Below are 18,591 nucleotides of genomic sequence, written 5' to 3'. Positions count from 1 at the left end.
ACTTGATCACTTAGGTATATTTATAATTAGAAGTGTTGTTGATAATGAGTTTAAATTTGTAGATTGTTTAGTTATCTTGATATCATATAAACTGACATGGCAATATGAAATGATTATAAGAAAATAATTTCTCAGGGCCGATGTTGTAGTGTTGTGGGTGTAGCTGCCCCTTGCAATACTGGAATCCCATATCAGAGTGCTGGTTTGAGGGCCAGCTCCTCTGCTTCCCATTTAGCTCCCTACTCTCCTGGGAGAGCAGCAGATGGCCCAAGTGCTTGGGCCCTTCCCACCCTTGTGTGAGACTCGGGTGGAGTTCCAGGCTTCTTGTTTTGGCCTGGCCCTGCCCTGTCCATTATGGCCATTTGGGGAGTGAACCAGTGAATGGAAGATATTCTCTCTCTCTCTCTCTCTCTCTCTGGGTGTGTGTGTGTGTGTCTCCCCTTCTCTCTTTGTAACTCTACTTTTCAAATAAATCTTTTTTTTTTTAAGAAAATGCTTCTCTTATAGCATTTATAGAATTTGTGATAACAACCTAGAAGTAAATACTTAAAGACTGTAGAGACCTACCAAGGCATATAAGACAGAATATCACGTCTCCACACACTCCCTTGTTTCCAGTTTCAAATGAAGTTACGAGAAACATGGATTGCTTATTTTTAGAAGGCAGTCTTTTATGAAAATGTGAGGTCCAATAAGAAATTATTCTATACCAACTTCTTATTTTATCACTAAAAACAAGAATACAATTATTTGGCTGATTGAAATCACCTGCAGTTGAATTCATTCATTTTTTAATTTAGGGAGTTACAATGTATAGTAAGAAATAAGAGAATGATAAAGAAATTCTGTTAAGCTAAATGACATCTTAGAATGGATTAGAATTAATGAGCATCATATATGTTTTAGATAAGAATTAATCAAAATTGTTAGAGATAGGAGTGAGTATAAATGCATAATATTGCTTTAGTGGTCATTTGTGATTGATAGTAGGGTTAAAGAAGAAAAATATGGAGAGGCTAGGCAAAAAATCTGAAAGCAGTATAAAAATCAGAAGAGACTGTGGGATGCAGCTACTGCTAATATTGTCCGGTTGCATTACAGTTTGAAAGAAGAGTTGTGTAGCTGTTTCTGTGAGAGTGATACGATTTTTTGGGCCATTTCTTCTTATCTGTCTTTAAATAAAATGTCTGCTATGAAGCATATAGATTCAACATAAAAGTTGGTTATTAGGCACTTAATTCCCTTCATTGCTCATTAAAATTGCAAAAGCCATATCATTATCTTGGTTAATGTAAGGAATTTTGTGTATTTCTAGTAACATTTGACCTGGAAATAGATACTCGGGTTAGACTCTTAGTTTTGCTTCTTAGGAAATGCATAACCTTGAGCAAGTCATTTAACAAATCCAAATATCTCTTTGCTTTATTTATGGAATGGGAAAGAAAAAAACTTACAATAAGGTGGTAGTAGAGATTAAAAGACATAAAAACTCATTTTAAACTAAAGTATTTTTGTTCTGTTCATAATTGATCTTAATGATAGGACTAAGAGTCAAAGGGATCACACAAACAAGACTAGTGTCTGAAAATACTAACCGGTAGAATAAAAAAAAAGGAGAGAATGATCCATCATGGGAAGCGGGATACACAGCAGACTCCTAGAATGGCAGATGTCCTAAACAGCACTCTGGCCTCAGAATCAGCCCTTAAGGCATTCGGCTCTGGCTGAAGAGCCCATGAGAGTATTTTAGGCATGGAAAGCCAAGACACTCTGGCAAAACAAAAAAATGACCTAAATGAAAGATCTCTCTGAGTGAAATCCCAGTGGAAAGAACAGGGCCATCAAAGAAGGAGGTACCTTTCTCTGAAGGGAGGAGAGAACTTCCACTTTGACTATGACCCTGTCGAAATATGATCAGAGTCGGCGAACTCAAAAGGCTTCCATAGCCTTGGCAACTCATGACTAGAGCCTAGGAAGATTACTCTCGCCATAAACAAGAGTGTAAAATTGATAATCAACAACAGGAGTCACTGTGTACTTACGTCTCATGTGAGATCTGTCCTTAATGTGTTGTCCAATGTGAAGTAATGCTATAACTAGTACTGAAACAGTATTTTATACTTTGTGTTTCTGTGTGGGTGCAAACTGATGAAATCTTTACTTAATATATACCAAACTGTTCTTCTGTATATAAAGATAATTGAAAATGAATCTTGATGTGAATGGAATGGGAGAGGGAATGGGAGATGTGAGGGTTGTGGGTAGGAGGGAAGTTATGGTGGGTGGGAGCCATTGTAATCCATAAGCTGTACTTTGGAAATTTATATTTATTAAATAAAAGTTAAAAAAATACACTAAAGTATTTTTGTTGATTTAGAAGTAAATAATGCTTATTAGGGAATATTGAATAGGAAACCATGGCTTTGAATCAGAGTAGCTTAGATCCGTGGAATTAAATTTGGATTTGAGCTTTAAAGTAATTATGTCTATTTTTTCAGAAAAAGAAATGTAAGAAGTGCAAGTAGCTATTTCTACATGGTAAGAACAGTATAGAATCCTTTATAAAGTCACTGATGGTAATATAAAGAGACTTTGAAAAACATTTCCACATTTATAAAATATACAGGGTTATATGCATTTTATAATTTATTCCCTTTTAGACATCATCTGAATTATGTTCATACAATCCTGTCATGGAAAACATTTCCTGTATTATGCCTAGTAATAAGATGACTCTACAACTGGATTTTATATTTACTTCTGTTTATATTGGTAAAATAAAAGGAGCTGCTAAAGGTTGTGTTACAGTAAGTATATTTTGTTAATTTTTCTATGGTTTTGGGTCTTGGAGGAGACATTTTCAGATTTTTGAAACATGCTTTTGGTGCAAATGAAGACAGAATGAAGAGTCATTTTATATGGGACATTTTGGATATGTTGAAATTACTTACTCTGAAAATTGTCTCTAATTGTGTTCTCCAAAATCTCATTTCATATCTGATTACTCTAATGAAAATCATGTGTGGAAAAGACATTTATTGTGTTGGTATTTTGGGGGCTCTAAGCTTTTTTTAGTAATAAATTCAGTGATTTTTAGGAAATAGTTTGGAGCACCAAGAAGAAATCTCATTTTTTTCATTCAAATATTTGTAAATTGATTTCTCCAAATTCCTTAATTTGTCATGTCTAAGAACTGATTCTAATCTGTTTTTCCACTTTTTTTCAATATTCCTCTTCACATACTGTATTTGAGTGCCAAACTGGATTTTAATCAGTTCTTTGTATTTTCTTACCATTTCTTCCTGTTAAAACTCTCATCATTTTTTAAAGACCTATTTGCCTCTTCCTGGAAACCTTCCTTGATCCCTCTTTCCCAGTCTGAGCTAGCTTCTCTCTATACTGTGTGCTTATAGCACTTCATTTGTACATCTGATATATGATTTATTCTGTTTTCATAATTACTTATATTCTTGCCTGGACCTCCCCATTAACTTTCAATCTTATGGTGAAGAGCCATCCTTTTTTTTCCTTTCATATTTTTCATAAATGGCTCAAACTTAACTTGATACTTTTAAAGGTACTGAATTGTCAGCATGAGATTGTAAGGTCTTTTTCTAGATATTTTATTAATATCTCACTGTTAAGAATAAGGTGGAGAATATAAAAATGGTTAAGACATGGTTTTTACTTATAAGGAACTTATAGCTTAGTGGAAGAGACAAGGATATAAATTGATAATTAATTTACATTATGAGAAAATGTACTATGGAAATATGTACAAGAAAACTGCACATGGGAATTTGTACCTATAAATGTCTGGAGGAATCAGGGAAGCTTTCATGGAGAAGGCAGTAAGATATGAAGTAAGATATGACATAGATATTGACTTAGTGTCCTTTCAAGAGGATAAGTCTAATTCCAATATAGTAAAGATTATGTGCAGATCTGCCAAATTCTGGAAAATAAAAATGGTGACCTAGTCAAATTACTTTCCTTGAAAACTCAAGAATAATTTGGTTTAAAATTAATATTCCCTGGCCACTGATTTTCATATATTACTGATTTTGGCAAGCTTTAAAGTGGTTTTACAATTTTTTTTAAGTAATTATATTCATTTTTCAAATTTTCTTCCCTATTTAAAAAAATTAATTCAGGTATAGCCAGTTATTTCTGTTGAGTTCTTTTTATAGCAAAAGTTGAATAACCTAAATACTCACTGATGACATCAATTGGTTAGCCAAGGGAGAAAAATCCAACATAAATAATTCAACAAACAGATTTTTGCTAATTAATGTGTTTATGTATTACACAGCCCGGTGTACTTGCTATAGGCATAAAAGAAAACCAAACAAAACTACAAATGAGGAAAGAACAATGTGAAGAACATGATATTCTTAAGTTTAAAAGGATTTGGTATGGTTTCAGAGAGCTTCATTTACTTTACTGCTATAAAAACATTTTTCTCACTTTCTTAATCAAGGGTTTAATTTTTGTTGAGATAGACTCCCTCCCCCTCTCTCTCCAGGAAGGTAGTAATGGATGGCTTAGTCATAATTCACAGATGTAAATGAGTATCAGATCCTTACCTGGTAGAAAGTTTTGATAGGACAAAGATGCTTGACATAGGGAAAGTGAAAGAACAGTGTAGAAAGAAGAGGATGGAAACATAGATATAGCACTTCTACTTCATAATGTAGTGATAATGACTATATGAACTGTGGAAAGCTAGTTGTCTTCATTTACTAAGATATATTTTATAAGGTTAAACACCTAATGAAACTGCCAGAAGGAATTTGGAAGGGACAGCATATACTAGATTTATATAACAGTGAAATGAAAGTAAAAGTGTTTGATTAAGCTAGATAACATTCTTCTTCTTCTTCTTCTTTTTTTAATTTTTTTATTAAACTTTTATTTAATGAATATAAATTTCCAAAGTACAGCTTATGGGTTGCAATGGCTTCCCCCCTCCCATAACTTCCCTCCCGCCCACAACCCTCCGCTTTCCCGCTCCCTCTCCCCTTCCATTCACATCAAGATTCATTTTCAATTCTCTTTATATACAGAAGATCAGTTTAGTATATATTAGGTAAAGATTTCAACAGTTTGCTCCATATAGCAACACAAAGTGAAAAAACTACCGTTGGAGTACTTAAATAAGAGTATTACATTAAATAAGAGTGTACAGCACATTAAAGACAGAGATCCTACATAATATTTTTTTAAAATTAATTAATTTTCTATGCCATTTCCAATTTAACACCAGGTTGTTTTTTTTTTTATTTCCAATTATCTTTATATACAGAAGATCAATTCAGTATATAATTAGTAAAGATCTCATCAGTTTGTACCCACACAGAAACACAAAGTGTAAAAATACTGTTTCAGTACTAGTTATAGCATCACTTCACATTAGACAACACATTAAGGACAGATCCCACATGGGGTGTAAGTACACAGTGACTCCTGTTGCTGACTTAACAATTCGACACTCCTGTTCATGGCGTCAGTAATCTCCCTAGGCTCGAGTCATGAGTTGTCAGGGCTATGGAAGCCTTTAGAGTTCGCTGACTTTGATCTTATTCCGATAGGGTCATAGTCAAAGTGGAAGTTCTCTCCTCCCTTCGGAGAAAGGTACCTCCTTCTTTGATGGCCCTGTTCTTTCCACTGGGATCTCACTCACAGAGATCTTTCATTTAGGTCTTTTTTTTCTTTTCCATGGTATTTTGGCTTTCCATGCCTACAATACTCTCATGGGCTCTTCAGCCAGATCCGAATGCCTTAAGGGCTGATTCTGAGGCCAGAGTGTTGTTTAGGACATCTGCCATTCTATGAGTCTGCTGTGTATCCCGCTTCCCATGTTGGATCATTCTCTTCCTTTTTGATTCTATCAGTTAGTATTAGCAGACACTTGTCTTGTTTGTGTGATCCCTTTGACTCTTAGACCTATCAGAGCCATCAATTGTGAGCTGAAATTGATCACTTGGACTAGTGAGATGGCATTGGTACATGCCACCTTGATGGGATTGTGTTGGAATCCCCTGGCACATTTCTAACTCCACCATTTGCGGCCAGTCCGATTGAGCATGTTCCAAATTGTACATCTCCTCCCTCTCTTTTTCCACTCTTAAATTTAACAGGGATCACTTTTCAGTTAAAATTTAAACACCTAAGAATAATTGTGTGTTAATTACAGAGTTCAACCACTAGTACTAGAACAACAACAACAACAACAAATACTAAAAAGGATAAAGTATTACATTGTACATCTAGAGTCAGGACAAGAGCTGATCAGGTCATTGTTTCTTATAGTGTCCATTTCACTTAACAGGTTTCCCCTTTGGTGCTCAATTGTCACCGATCAGGGAAAACAATTGATATTTGTCTCTTTGGGACTGGCTTAATTCACTCAGCATGATGTTTTCCAGATTGCTCCATCTTGTTGCAAATGACCGGGTTTCGTTGTTTCTTACTGCTGTATAGTATTCTATGGAGTACATGTCCCATAATTTCTTTATCCAGTCTACTGTTGATGGGCATTTGGGTTGGTTCCAGGTCTTAGCTATTGTGAATTGAGCTGCAATAAACATTAATGTGCAGATGGCTTTTTTATTAGCCAAATTAATTTCCTTTGGGTAAATTCCAAGGAGTGGGATGGCTGGGTTGTATGGTAGGGTTATGTTCAGGTTTCTGAGGAATCTCCAGACAGAATTCCATAGTGGCTTAACCAGTTTGCATTCCCACCAACAGTGGGTCAGTGTCCCTTTTTCCCCACATCCTCTCCAGCATCTGCTGTTGGTAGATTTCTGAATGTGAGCCATTCTAACCGGGGTGAGGTGAAACCTCATTGTGGTTTTGATTTGCATTTCTCTGATTGCTAGTGATCCTGAGCATTTTTTCATGTGTCTGTTGGCCATTTGGATTTCCTCTTTTGAAAAATGTCTATTGAGGTCCTTAGCCCATCTCTTAAGTGGATTGTTTGTTTTGTTGTTGTGGATTTTCTTGATTTCTTTGTAGATTCTGGTTATCAACCCTTTATCTGTAGTATAGTTTGCAAATATTTTTTCCCATTCTGTTGGTTGCCTCTTCACTTTCCTGACTGTTTCTTTTGAAGTACAGAAACTTCTCAATTTGATGCAATCCCAAATGTTAATTTTGGTTTTGACTGCCTGTGCTGGTGGAGTATTTTCCAAGAAGTCTTTGCCTGTGCCTATATCTTGCAGGGTTTCTCCAATGCTCTCTAATAATTTGATGGTTTCAGGTCGTAGATTTAAGTCTTTAATCCATGTTGAGTGGATTTTTGTGTAATGTGATAGGTATGGGTCTTGCTTCAAGCTTCTGCACGTGGAAATCCAATTTTCCCAGCACCATTTATTGAATAGACTGTCCTTATTCCAGGGATTGGATTGGGATCTTTGGTCAAATATAAGTTGGCTGTAGATGTTTGGATTGATTTCTGGCGTTTCTATTCTGTTCCATTGGTCTATCCATCTGTTTCTGTACCAGTACCATGCTGTTTTGATTACAACTGCCCTGTAGTATGTCCTGAAATCTGGTATTGTGATGCCTCCGGCTTTGTTTTTGTTGTACAGGATTGCTTTGGCTATTCGAGGTCTTCTGTGTCTCCATATGAATTTCAGCATCATTTTTTCCAGATCTGAGAAGAAGGTCTTTGGTATCTTGATGGGTATTGCATTGAATGTATAAATTGCTTTTGGGAGAATAGAAATTTTGATGATATTGATTCTTCCAATCCATGAGCATGGAAGATTTCTCCATTTTTTGGTGTCCTCTTCTATTTCTTTCTTTAAGGTTTTGTAGTTTTCATTGTAGAGATCTTTAACGTCTTTGGTTAAGTTTATTCCAAGGTATCTGATTGTTTTTGTAGCTATTGTGAATGGGATTGATCTTAGAAGTTCTTCCTCAGCTGTGGCATTGCCTGTGTATACAAAGGCTGTTGATTTTTGTGCATTGATTTTATATCCTGCTACTTTGCCAAACTCTTCGATGAGTTCCAGTAGTCTCTTAGTAGAGTTCTTTGGGTCCCCTGAATAAAGAATCATATCATCTGCAAAGAGGGATAGTTTGAGTTCTTCCTTCCCAATTTGTATCCCTTTAATTTCTTTTTCCTGCCTAATACCTCTGGCCAAAACTTCCAGTACTATATTGACTAGCAGTGGTGAGAGTGGGCATCCCTGTCTGGTACCAGATCTCAGCGGAAATGCTTCCAACTTTTGCCCATTTAATAGGATGTTGGCCGTGGGTTTTTCATATATTGCTTTGATTGTATTGAGGAATGTTCCTTCCATACCCAGTTTGCTTAGAGTTTTCATCATGAAAGGGTGTTGTATTTTATCAAATGCTCTCTCTGCATCTATTGAGAGAATCATATGGTTTTTCTTCTGCAGTCTGTTAATGTAGTGTATTACATTGATTGTTTTGCGTATGTTGAACCATCCCTGCATCCAGGGATAAATCCTACTTGGTCTGGGTGGATGATCTTTCTGATGTGTTGTTGCATTCTATTGCCCAGAATTTTATTGAGTATTTTTGCATCTATGTTCATCAGGGATATTGGTCTGTAATTCTCTTTCAATGTTGCATCTTTTTCTGGCTTAGGAATTAAGGTGATGGTGGCTTCATAGAAAGAATTTGGGAGGATTCCCTCTTTTTCGATTGTTCTGAATAGTTTGAGAAGAATTGGAGATAGTTCTTCTCTAAATGTCTGGTAGAACTCATCAGTGAATCCATCTGGCCCTGGGCTTTTCTTTGTTGGGAGGGCCTTTTTACTGTTTCAATTTCTGTGTCAGTTATTGGTCTGTTTAGGTTTTCTATGTCTTCCTGGCTCAATTTAGGTAGGTTGCATGTGTCCAAGAATCTGTCCATTTCTGATAGATTTCCCTGTTTGCTGACATACAAGTCCTTGTAGTAATTTCTGATGATTCTTTTTATTTCTGTGGTGTCTGTTGTTATGTTTCCCTTTTCATCTCTGATCCTATTGATTTGGGTCTTTTCTCTTCTTTTTTTAGTTAGTTGGGCCAATGGGGTGTCAATTTTGTTTATTTTTTCAAAAAACCAGCTCCTCATTTGGCTGATTTTTTGTAATTTTTTTTTTGATTCAACCCTGTTGATTTCTTCTTTGATTTTAATTATTTTTCTTCTCCTACTGGGTTTGGGTTTGGTTTGCTGCGGATGTTCTAGATCCTTGAGGTGTCTTGAAGGTCATTTGGTGCCTTTCCAATTTCTTGATGTAGGCACCTATTGAAATAAACTTTGCTCTTAACACTGCTTTTGTTGTATCCCATAGGTTTTGGTATGTTGTGCTGTTATCCTCATTTACTTCCAGAAAATTTTGATTTCTCTTTTAATTTCTTCTATGACCCATTGTTCATTCAGGAGCATGTTGTTCAATCTCCATGTGTTTGCATGTGCTCTAGGGATTCCTGAGTTGCTAATTTCCAATTTCATTCCTTTGTGGTCTGAGAAGCTGCATGGTATGATTCTAATTCTTTTGAATTTGCTGAGACTTGCTTTATGGCCTAGTATTTGGTCAATCCTAGAGTAGGTTCCATGTACTGCTGAGAAGAATGTAAAGTCTTTAGATGTAGGATGAAATATTCTGTAGATATCTGTTAGATCCATTTGGGCTATAGTGTCATTTAAATCTACTGTCTGCTTGTTGATCTTCTGTCCTGTTGATCTGTCTATCTCTGAGAGTGGAGTATTGAAGTCCCCCAGTACTATTGTATTGGTGTCTAAGTCCCCCTTTAAGTCCCTCAACAAGTCTTTTAAATAAGCTGGTGCCCTGTAATTAGGTGCATATACATTGATAATCGTTATATCTTCCTGTTGAATGGATCCTTTAATCATTAAATAGTGCCCCTCTTTGTCTCACCTAACAGTTTTTGTGGTAAAGTTTATGTTGTCCGATATTAAGAAGGCTACGCCTGCTCTTTTTTCATTTCTGTTGGCGTGGTATATCTTTTTCCAGCCTTTCACTTTCAGCCTGTATGGATCATTGTTGGAAAGATGAGTTTCTTGTAAGCAGCAAAAAGATGGGTTTTGTTCCTTAACCCAATCAGCCAATCGGTGTCTTTTAACAGGACAGTTCAAGCCATTAACATTCAATGTGACTATTGAGAAGGAATAACTTTGCCCTGCCATTTGCCAAAGATATTTTCTAATATATGGTTTGAGATTCCTGTGATCTTTTGCTGTGAGGTTTCCTTCCTTTACCTTCTTTCATATTGGTGACCGTGTTTCTGTGTTTCTGTATGTAACACATCTTTAAGCATCTTTTGCAGGGCTGGACGAGTGGCGACAAATTCTTTCAATTTCTGTTTGCTGTGAAAGGTCTTTATTTCACCTTCATTCACAAATGAGAGCTTTGCAGGATATAATATTCTGGGCTGGCAGTTTTTCTCTCTTAGTACCTGGGCTATATCTCGCCATTCTCTCCTAGCTTGTAGGGTTTCTGAAGAGAAGTCAGCTGTGAGTCTAATTGGAGATCCTCTGAGAGTAATCTGGCGTTTCTCTCTTGCACATTTTAGGATCTTTTCTTTATGTTTCACTGTGTTGAGTTTGATTACGACGTGTCGTGGTGAGGATCTCTTTTGGTCATGTTTATTAGGGGTTCTATGAGCTTCCTTTAGTAGCATTTCTCTGTCCTTCTCCAAACCTGGGAAATTTTCTGCTAGTATCTCACTAAAAAGGCCTTCTAATCCTTTCTCCCTCTCCATGCCTTCAGGAACTCCTAGAACCCGAATGTTGGTTTTTTTAATAGTATCCTGTAGATTCCTGACAGTATTTTTTAGATTGCTGATTTCTTCTTCTTTTCTTTGATTTGACTGTTTCCTTTCCTGTTCTCTGTCTTCTAATTCCAATATTCTCTCTTCTGCTTCACCCATTCTGTTGTTAAGGCTTTCTAATGTGTTTGTCATTTGATCTATTGAGTTCTTCATTTCATTATGGTTTCTGTTCACTATCACAGTTTCATGTTCTACTAGTTGTTTCATTTCATTTTGATTCCTCCTTAATATTTCATTTTCACGAGAGAGATTTTCTATCTTGTCCATTAAGGATTTCTGTAGTGCAAGAATTTTTTTTTGAGAACTTCTTAATGTTCTTATCAGTTTTTTGAGATCTGCTTCTTGCATTTCCTCTATCTCTTCATCTTCATAATCTTGGATTGGGGTGTCTTGTTCATTTGGAGGCATCATAGCGTCTTCCTTGCTCTTGTTACCTCGGCTTCTACATTTGTTGTTTGGCATGTTGGAGATAATTTATGTTTTTTTTTTTTTGCTGTGGTGATTTTTTCTCGTTATACTATGCCTCTAAGTGGGCTGTCTGCTTTGATGGATCCTTAGAGGCTGTGATGGGTGTGGCCAGAGAGCTCTGCTTGATTCTTCAGGTTTAAGGCTGTGCAAAAAGTGACTCACCTTGCTCCTTGCTGGATCTCTCTCTCTCTCTCCTTTTTTTTTTTTTTTGACTCAGTTGGGAAGTAATTCCGAATGGCTGAGTGGTATTGAGGGTAGTTGAAATCTGGCCTCTGTGAGTATTCATTTGAACTACCCCTGGGACCACACAAAGAGTTTATACAGCCCTCAATGTGTTCTCAAGTTTCACCTTAGATGCAAAGTTACTGAGTTTGTGTACTCATTGGGGCTTTACATTTGTAAAATGGTGCCTGCTCTTTGTTTTGCTCAAGTGGAGGGAGGGGCCTCTGCCTTTCCCCACTAATGTCTCGCATTTCTGAGGCTTTTGTCTTACCTCCGGTTCGTTCCCGCGCTGAGGAGATTCTGCGGCTCGGCTCCCGCGGTTGGGTTTCCACGCGGTGGGCTCCTTGTAGGTCCTCTGTGTCACATCCACTAGATCCAGAAGCGTTTCCTCTGCAGTTTTTTTCTTGAATCTTTTCCTGAGGCTACAGTAATTCCACTTTTATGAAACTTTATTTTCCAGACTATCGGCACACGTCCTCACTATCCGCCGTCTTGGCTTCGCCTTTTTTTTTTTTTTTTTTTAATTTTTGACAGGCAGAGTGGACAGTGAGAGAGAGAGAGAGAGACAGAGAGAAAGGTCTTCCTTTGCCGTTGGTTCACCCTCCAGTGGCCGCCGCGGCTGGTGCGCTGCGGCCGGCGCATCGCGCTGTTCCAAAGGCAGGATCCAGGTGCTTCTCCTGGTCTCCCATGGGGTGCAGGGCCCAAGCACTTGGGCCATCCTCCACAGCACTCCCGGGCCATAGCAGAGAGCTGGCCTGGAAGAGGGGCAACCAGGACAGAATCCGGCGCCCCGACTGGGACTAGAACCCGGTGTGCCGGCGCCGCAAGGCAGAGGATTAGCCTGTTGAGCCACAGCACCGGCCTAGATAACATTCTTATCAGATGATAGTGTCTTGATAATAGCTCTCCTTTATTTGGGATCTTATTAAAGCTGAGAGAGTTTACCTATTTATTATTTGTGTTAGTGGTAGAAATAATAGAGGAAAAATTTGAACTCCATGGTCAGCTTTTTGCCAATATGTTCTCATGTGTTGCTTAAGTGGCTGACTTACTCTTTGTAAAATTAGCTTTATATCTGTGAAAGTACAACTTGAATTTATTCTTAAATTGGAAAACTAAAGGGAGCCAAAAATAAACCTGTGGTTTTACTGAACATTGTTTACTACTATATGAAAGTCATGTACTGAGACCATGTTAGTTTTTTGTGCTGAAAGATTAGTCCCCTGATATAGTCAACAATTTAATAATAAATGTATTGATGAAAAGAGAAACTTAACCAAAGAATAAACATCTAAGTACAAAATCACTTAGAATCAATGGAAAAACAAACTTCAAAGCACAAGCCTACTTCAGAAGGTACCTGTAAAATTTAGCCAGGTACTCCAAGTCTTGAGAGTTCATTATAAAAACAACAATTAGAGAGGTGAGAAGCATGCAAAAGGTATTTAGAAGATATGTAGAGAAAACAAGATTCGTGGGACAGAATGAACAGAAAGAGCTCAAATCTTAGACAGAAGGGAATTTGTAACATGGAACAAAGAAAGGTGAATATTAAGGATGAAACAGTTGGTGGTGTCCTTCTAAAAGTCATCCAAGGGAGAAAGTGTTTGGCATAGGACTTAATTTATGCTATTTTGACAAGTTCTTCACTGTTGTGAAGTTGGAATTATTAGACTTTTATGGTGTTTTCACAATAAACAGTGGATTTTTCTAGTTCTGTTTTGATGAGGTAAAAGTACTTTAGGACTATAGTTGTAGTTGTCTACAAAAACAGAATGTTCATACCAGGTGGGACACAAGTTAAATCTTTCTGTAGTGTTTATGTGTCATTATAAATAATTTAGTACCTTGGCATTTTGGCTTATGAATTAGTCTCTTGTGTTTTGGCTGGTGTGCATTCACCCCCCCTCCCCGCCAAGAGAATAATCACCAGCTTCTGAGTCAGCAAAGCCAAGAATCAAACTCTGCTTTGTGGTATGTTTACCAGAATGGCTGCTACTTTATGATGCCTCTTGGCAGTTTCTTTTGGACTTTTGTCTTATTTTTTCTTGTCTTTAAATTTTAAGGAAAATTTTTTTAAAGATTTATTTATTTATTTGAAAGAGTTATGCAGAGAGAGGAGAGGCAGAAAGAGAGAGGTCTTCCATCTGATGGTTCACTCCCCAATTAGGAGCAACGGCTGGAGCTGCGCCGATCTGAAGCCAGGAGCCAAGAGCTTCTTCCCAGTCTCCCATTTGGGTACAAGGGCCCAAGCACTTGGGCCATCTTCTACTGCTTCCCCAGGCCATAGCAGAGAGCTGGATTGGAAGAGGAGCAGCCTGGACTTGAACCGGCACCCATATGGGATGCCAGCGCTTCAGGCCAGGGCATTAACCTGCTGTGCCACAGTGCTGGCCCCAAGGAAATGTTTTTAAAAACTATATTAGTCTTAAATGTTTTTACAAATGAGCATATTGAGAATTTTTCAAAATTTTTTTCCAAAGAAACCTTTTATTTGAGAAATACAGATTTCATGCATTTCTCAAGTACAACATTAGGAATATAGCATACCCAGCATACCCACCCTCCCACCCACACTCCAACTCTCTACTAAGACATATTGTCAATTAACTCTATATACAGATGTCCAATTCTATACTAAGAGTTCCAACAATTTGCACAGAAAACAAAAAACAAAACTATTCCTCGACAGTCCAGACAAGGGCTATTCAAAGTCATTGCATCTCAAAGTTATTTTACTTCTTTCTTTCTTTCTCTCTCTCTTTCTTTCTTTCTTTCTTTCTTTTTTTTTTTTAGAAACTTAATGAACTTTAAAGAAGCATCCAAGAATGATAACATCTTTTGGGAGCACTTAGACATAACTTCAACTTCTGAGACATAAGAATATCCACTTAATAATAATCCACTTAAGGATTCCACTTAATACATTAAAAGAAAGTAAGACCTTGACAACAAATTTAATCATTAATTAAGGAAGCACCCAAGTAAACAAGCAATGAAGTTAGACAGTTAGGCATAACTAAAACTTAAGAGACATAAGAATATCCTCCACTTAATACACTAAAACAAACTAAATCTTTGAGAACAAGTATTACTGTTAACTCTATATATATATCCCATAATTTCTTTATCCAGTGTTCAGTTGACAGGCATTTTGGTTGATTCCATATCTCAGCTATTGTGAATTGAACTCAGTTAATATGGGGATACAGATAACTCTTTCATATACTGATTTCATGTCCCTTGTGTTAATTCCTAGGAGTGGGATGGCTGAGTCATATGGTAGGTATATATTGAGATTTCTGAGGTATTTTCATACTATCTTCCACAGTAGCTGCACCAGTTTATATTCCCACCAACAGTGGATTCCCCACATCCTTGCCAGCATTTATTGTTTTTTGATTTCTTTATGAAAGCCAGTCAAATGGGGGTAAGATGAAACCTCATTGTGGTTTTGATTTGCATTTCCCTGATGGCTAGTGATCCTGAGCATTTTTTCATGTGTCTGTTGGACCTTTGGATTCCCTCTTTTGAAAAATGTCTGCTTAAGTCCTTTGCCTATTATTTAACTTGATTGTTTTGTTGTTGTTGAGTTTCTTGATCACTATATATTCTGGTTATTGATCCTTTATCAGTTGTATTGTTTGTAAATAATTTCTTCCATTTTGTCCATTGCCTCTTAACTTTGCTGAGTGTTTCTTTTGCAGTACAGAAGTTTCTCAATTTGATTTAATCCCATGTCAATTTTGGCTATAATTGCCTGTGCCTCTGGGGTCTTCTACAAGAATTCTTTGCCTATGCAAATGTCTTGCAGGGTTTCTCCAATGTTCTCCAATAAGTTGATAGTATCAGGTTGTAGATTTAGGTCTATAATCAATTTCGGGTGGATTTCTGTGTAAAGTGTAAGGTAGGTTTCTTTTTTCTTTTTTTTTAACTTTTATTTAATAAATATAAATTTCCAAAGTACAACGTTTGTATTATAGTGGCTTTTCCCCCCCATAACCTCCCTCCTACCCACAACCATCCCATCTCCCACTCCCTCTCCCATCCCATTCACATCAAGATTCATTTTCAATTCTCTTAATACATAGAAGATCAATTTAGTATATACTAAGTAAACATTTCAACAGTTTGCACCAACACAGAAACACAAAGTATAAAATACTGTTTGAGTACTAGTTATACCGTTGATTCACATAGTATAACACATTAAAGACAGAGATCCTTCATGGGGAATAAATGAACAGTGACTCCTGTTGTTGACTTAACAAATTGACATTCTTGTTTATGGCATCAGTAATCTCCTAGGCTCTTGTCATGAGCTGCCAAGGCTATAGAAGCCTCTTGAGTTTGCCAACTCTGATCATATATAGACAAGGTGATAGTCAAAGTGGAAGTTCTCTCCTCCCGTCAGTGAATGGTACCTCCTTCTTTGATGGCCTGTTCTTTCCACTGGGATCTCACTCAGAGAGAGCTTTTATTTAGGTCATTTTTTTTTCCAGAATGTCTTGGCTTTCCATGCCTAAAATACTCTCATGGGCTCTTCAGCCAGAGCCGAATGCCTTAAGGGCTGATTCTGAGGCCAGAGTGCTGTTTAGGATATCTGCCATTCTAGGAGTCTGCTGTGTATCCCGCTTCCCATGTTGGATCGTTCTCTCCCTTTTCTTTATTCTATCGGTTAGTATTTTCAGACACTAGTCTTGTTTGTGTGATCCCTTTGACTCTTAGTCCTATCATTAAGATCAATTATGAACAGAAACTGATCACGTGGACTAGTGAGATGGCATTGGTACATGACACCTTGATAGGATTGAATTGGAATCCCCTGGCTCATTTCTAACTCTACCATTTGTGGCAAGTCCGATTCAGCATGTCCCAAATTGTACATCTACTCCCTCTCTTATTCCCACTCTTATATTTAACAGGGATCACTTTTCAGTTAAATTAAAACACTTAAGAATAATTTTGTGTTAATTAAAGAGTTCAACCAATGGTATTAAGTAGAACAAAATAAATACTAAAAGGAATAAAATAGTAAGTTGTTCCTCGACAGTCAGGACAAGGGCTGATCAAGTCATTGTTTCTCATAGTGTCCATTTCACTTCAACAGGCTTCCTTTTTAGGTGCTCAGTTAGTTGTCACCCACTAGGGAGAACATATGATATTTATCTCTTTGGGACTTGCTTATTTCACTTAGCATGATGTTTTCCAGCTTCCTCCATTTTGTTGCAAATGACCGGATTTCATTTTTCTGCTGTATAGTATTCTATAGAGTATATATCCCATAATTTCTTTATCCAGTCTACTGTTGATGGGCATTTAGGCTGATTCCATGTCTTTGCTATTATGAATTGAGCTGCAATAAACATTGAGGTGCAGACAACTCTTTTATTTGCCAATTTAATTTCTTTTGGGTAAATTCCAAGGAGTGGGATGGCTGGGTTGTATGGTAGGGTTATATTCAGGTTTCTGAGGAATCTCCAAACTGATTTCCATAGTGGCTTTACATGTTTGCATTCCCATCAGCAGTGGGTTAGCATCCATTTTTCCCCACATCCTCATCAGCATCTATTGTTGGTAGATTTCTGTTTGCTATGGAAGGTCTTTATTTCACCTTCAATCACAAATGAGAACTTTGCAGGATATAATATTATGGGCTGGCAGTTTTTCTGTCTTAGTACATGGGCTATATCTCGCCATTCCCTCCTAGCCTGTAGGGTTTCTGATGAGAAGTCTGCCGTGAATCTAATTGGAGATCCTCTGAGAGTAATCTGACGTTTCTCTCTTGCACATTTTAGGATCTTTTCTTTATGTTTCACTGTGGTGAGTTTGATTACGACGTGTCGTGGTGAGGATCTCTTTTGGTCATGTTTACTAGGGGTTCTATGAGCTTCCTGTACTAGGATTTCTCTGTCCTTCTCCATACCCGGGAAGTTCTCTGCTAGTATCCCACTAAAAAGGCCTTCTAATCCTTTCTCTCTCTCCATGCCTTCAGGAACTCCTAGAACCCGAATGTTGGGTTTTTTAATAGTATCCTATGGATTCCCAACAATATTTTTTAATTTCTAATTTCCTCTTCTTTTCTTTGGTTTGACTGTATACTTTCCTGTGCTCTGTCTTCTAAGTCTGGAATTCTCTCTTCTGCTTCACTGATTCTGTTTTTAAGGCTCTCAAATGTGTTTTTCATTTGATCTACTGAATTCTTCATTTCATTTTGATTTCTCTTCAATATCTACATTTCATTTTCTACTAAATTCCTCATTTCATTTTGATTCCTCCTAAAGATTTCATTTTCTACGAGAGAGATTTTCTATCCTGTCCAGTAAGGATTTCTGTAGTTCAAGAATTTGTTTTTGAGTACTTCTAGATGTTCTTATCATAAATTTTTTGAAATCCATATCTTGCATTTCTTCTATCTCATCATCTTTATAATCTTGTATTGGAGTGTCATGTTCATTTGGGGATGCCATGATGTCTTCCTTGTTCTTGTTTCCTCAGTTTCTGCATTTGCTGTTTGACATTGTGGAGATATTCTTTGGTTTCTTATTTTTTTTTTCTAGCTGTGGTGGCTTTTCTTGTTCTACTATGACTCTATATTAAGTGGACTGTCTACTTTTGGTGAATCTCTAGAGGCTGTGGTAGGTGTGGCCAGAGAGCCACACCAAAAGGCCAAAGGTGTGCCAAAGGTGACACACCCAGGTTTGGAATGGTAAATCTCTCTCTCTCTCTCTTTTTTTATTCAGAAGGGAAGTAATTCCGCTTAGCTCAGCTCTTCTCCTTGATGGCAATCGGTGCCTGAGTGATAGCCCCTGTGGGTATAATATTTGTCTGCTCTGTCCCAAGGACCACACAAAGGATCTGTGCAGTCCTCAGTGTAAGCTCAGATTCCCCTGCAATGTCTCTCACCACATAACCAAAGCTGCCCGAATTTGTGGCTTAAGACTACTTACGTCTCAGCCACACTGTGAGTTCTCCCACACACCCTCAGGTTTTTTTTTTTCCACAGTCCCGGTTCATAACTTCTATACATTCACTAGGTCTTAACCTCCTGTTATTTCTCCTCACCAGAGTCAGGTTTTTCTGCTTGGCTGAG

The 18,591-nt window shown here is 37.4% G+C and overlaps 1 protein-coding gene across 7 annotated transcripts in view; it reads left to right on the top strand.

Annotated features, from left to right (window-relative positions):
• Positions 1-18,591, top strand: part of SENP7 (SUMO specific peptidase 7) — a 206,426-nt gene that overhangs the window by 157,184 nt on the left and 30,651 nt on the right. For 6 of the 7 annotated variants that reach the window (XM_062207205.1, XM_062207250.1, XM_062207242.1 and 3 more), the window contains one exon: positions 2,661-2,807. The exons of the other annotated variant lie outside the window; for it this stretch is intronic. In XM_062207205.1, the coding sequence (XP_062063189.1) occupies positions 2,661-2,807 (147 nt within the window). The remainder of the gene's footprint in view (positions 1-2,660; positions 2,808-18,591) is intronic. 7 annotated transcript variants of the gene reach the window in all.

The sequence above is a fragment of the Lepus europaeus genome, chromosome 2, assembly GCF_033115175.1.
Source record: "Lepus europaeus isolate LE1 chromosome 2, mLepTim1.pri, whole genome shotgun sequence".
NCBI lineage: Eukaryota > Metazoa > Chordata > Mammalia > Lagomorpha > Leporidae > Lepus > Lepus europaeus.
The sequence above is the reverse complement of the archived record's forward strand: the minus strand, read 5'-3'. Positions and strand labels throughout refer to the sequence as shown.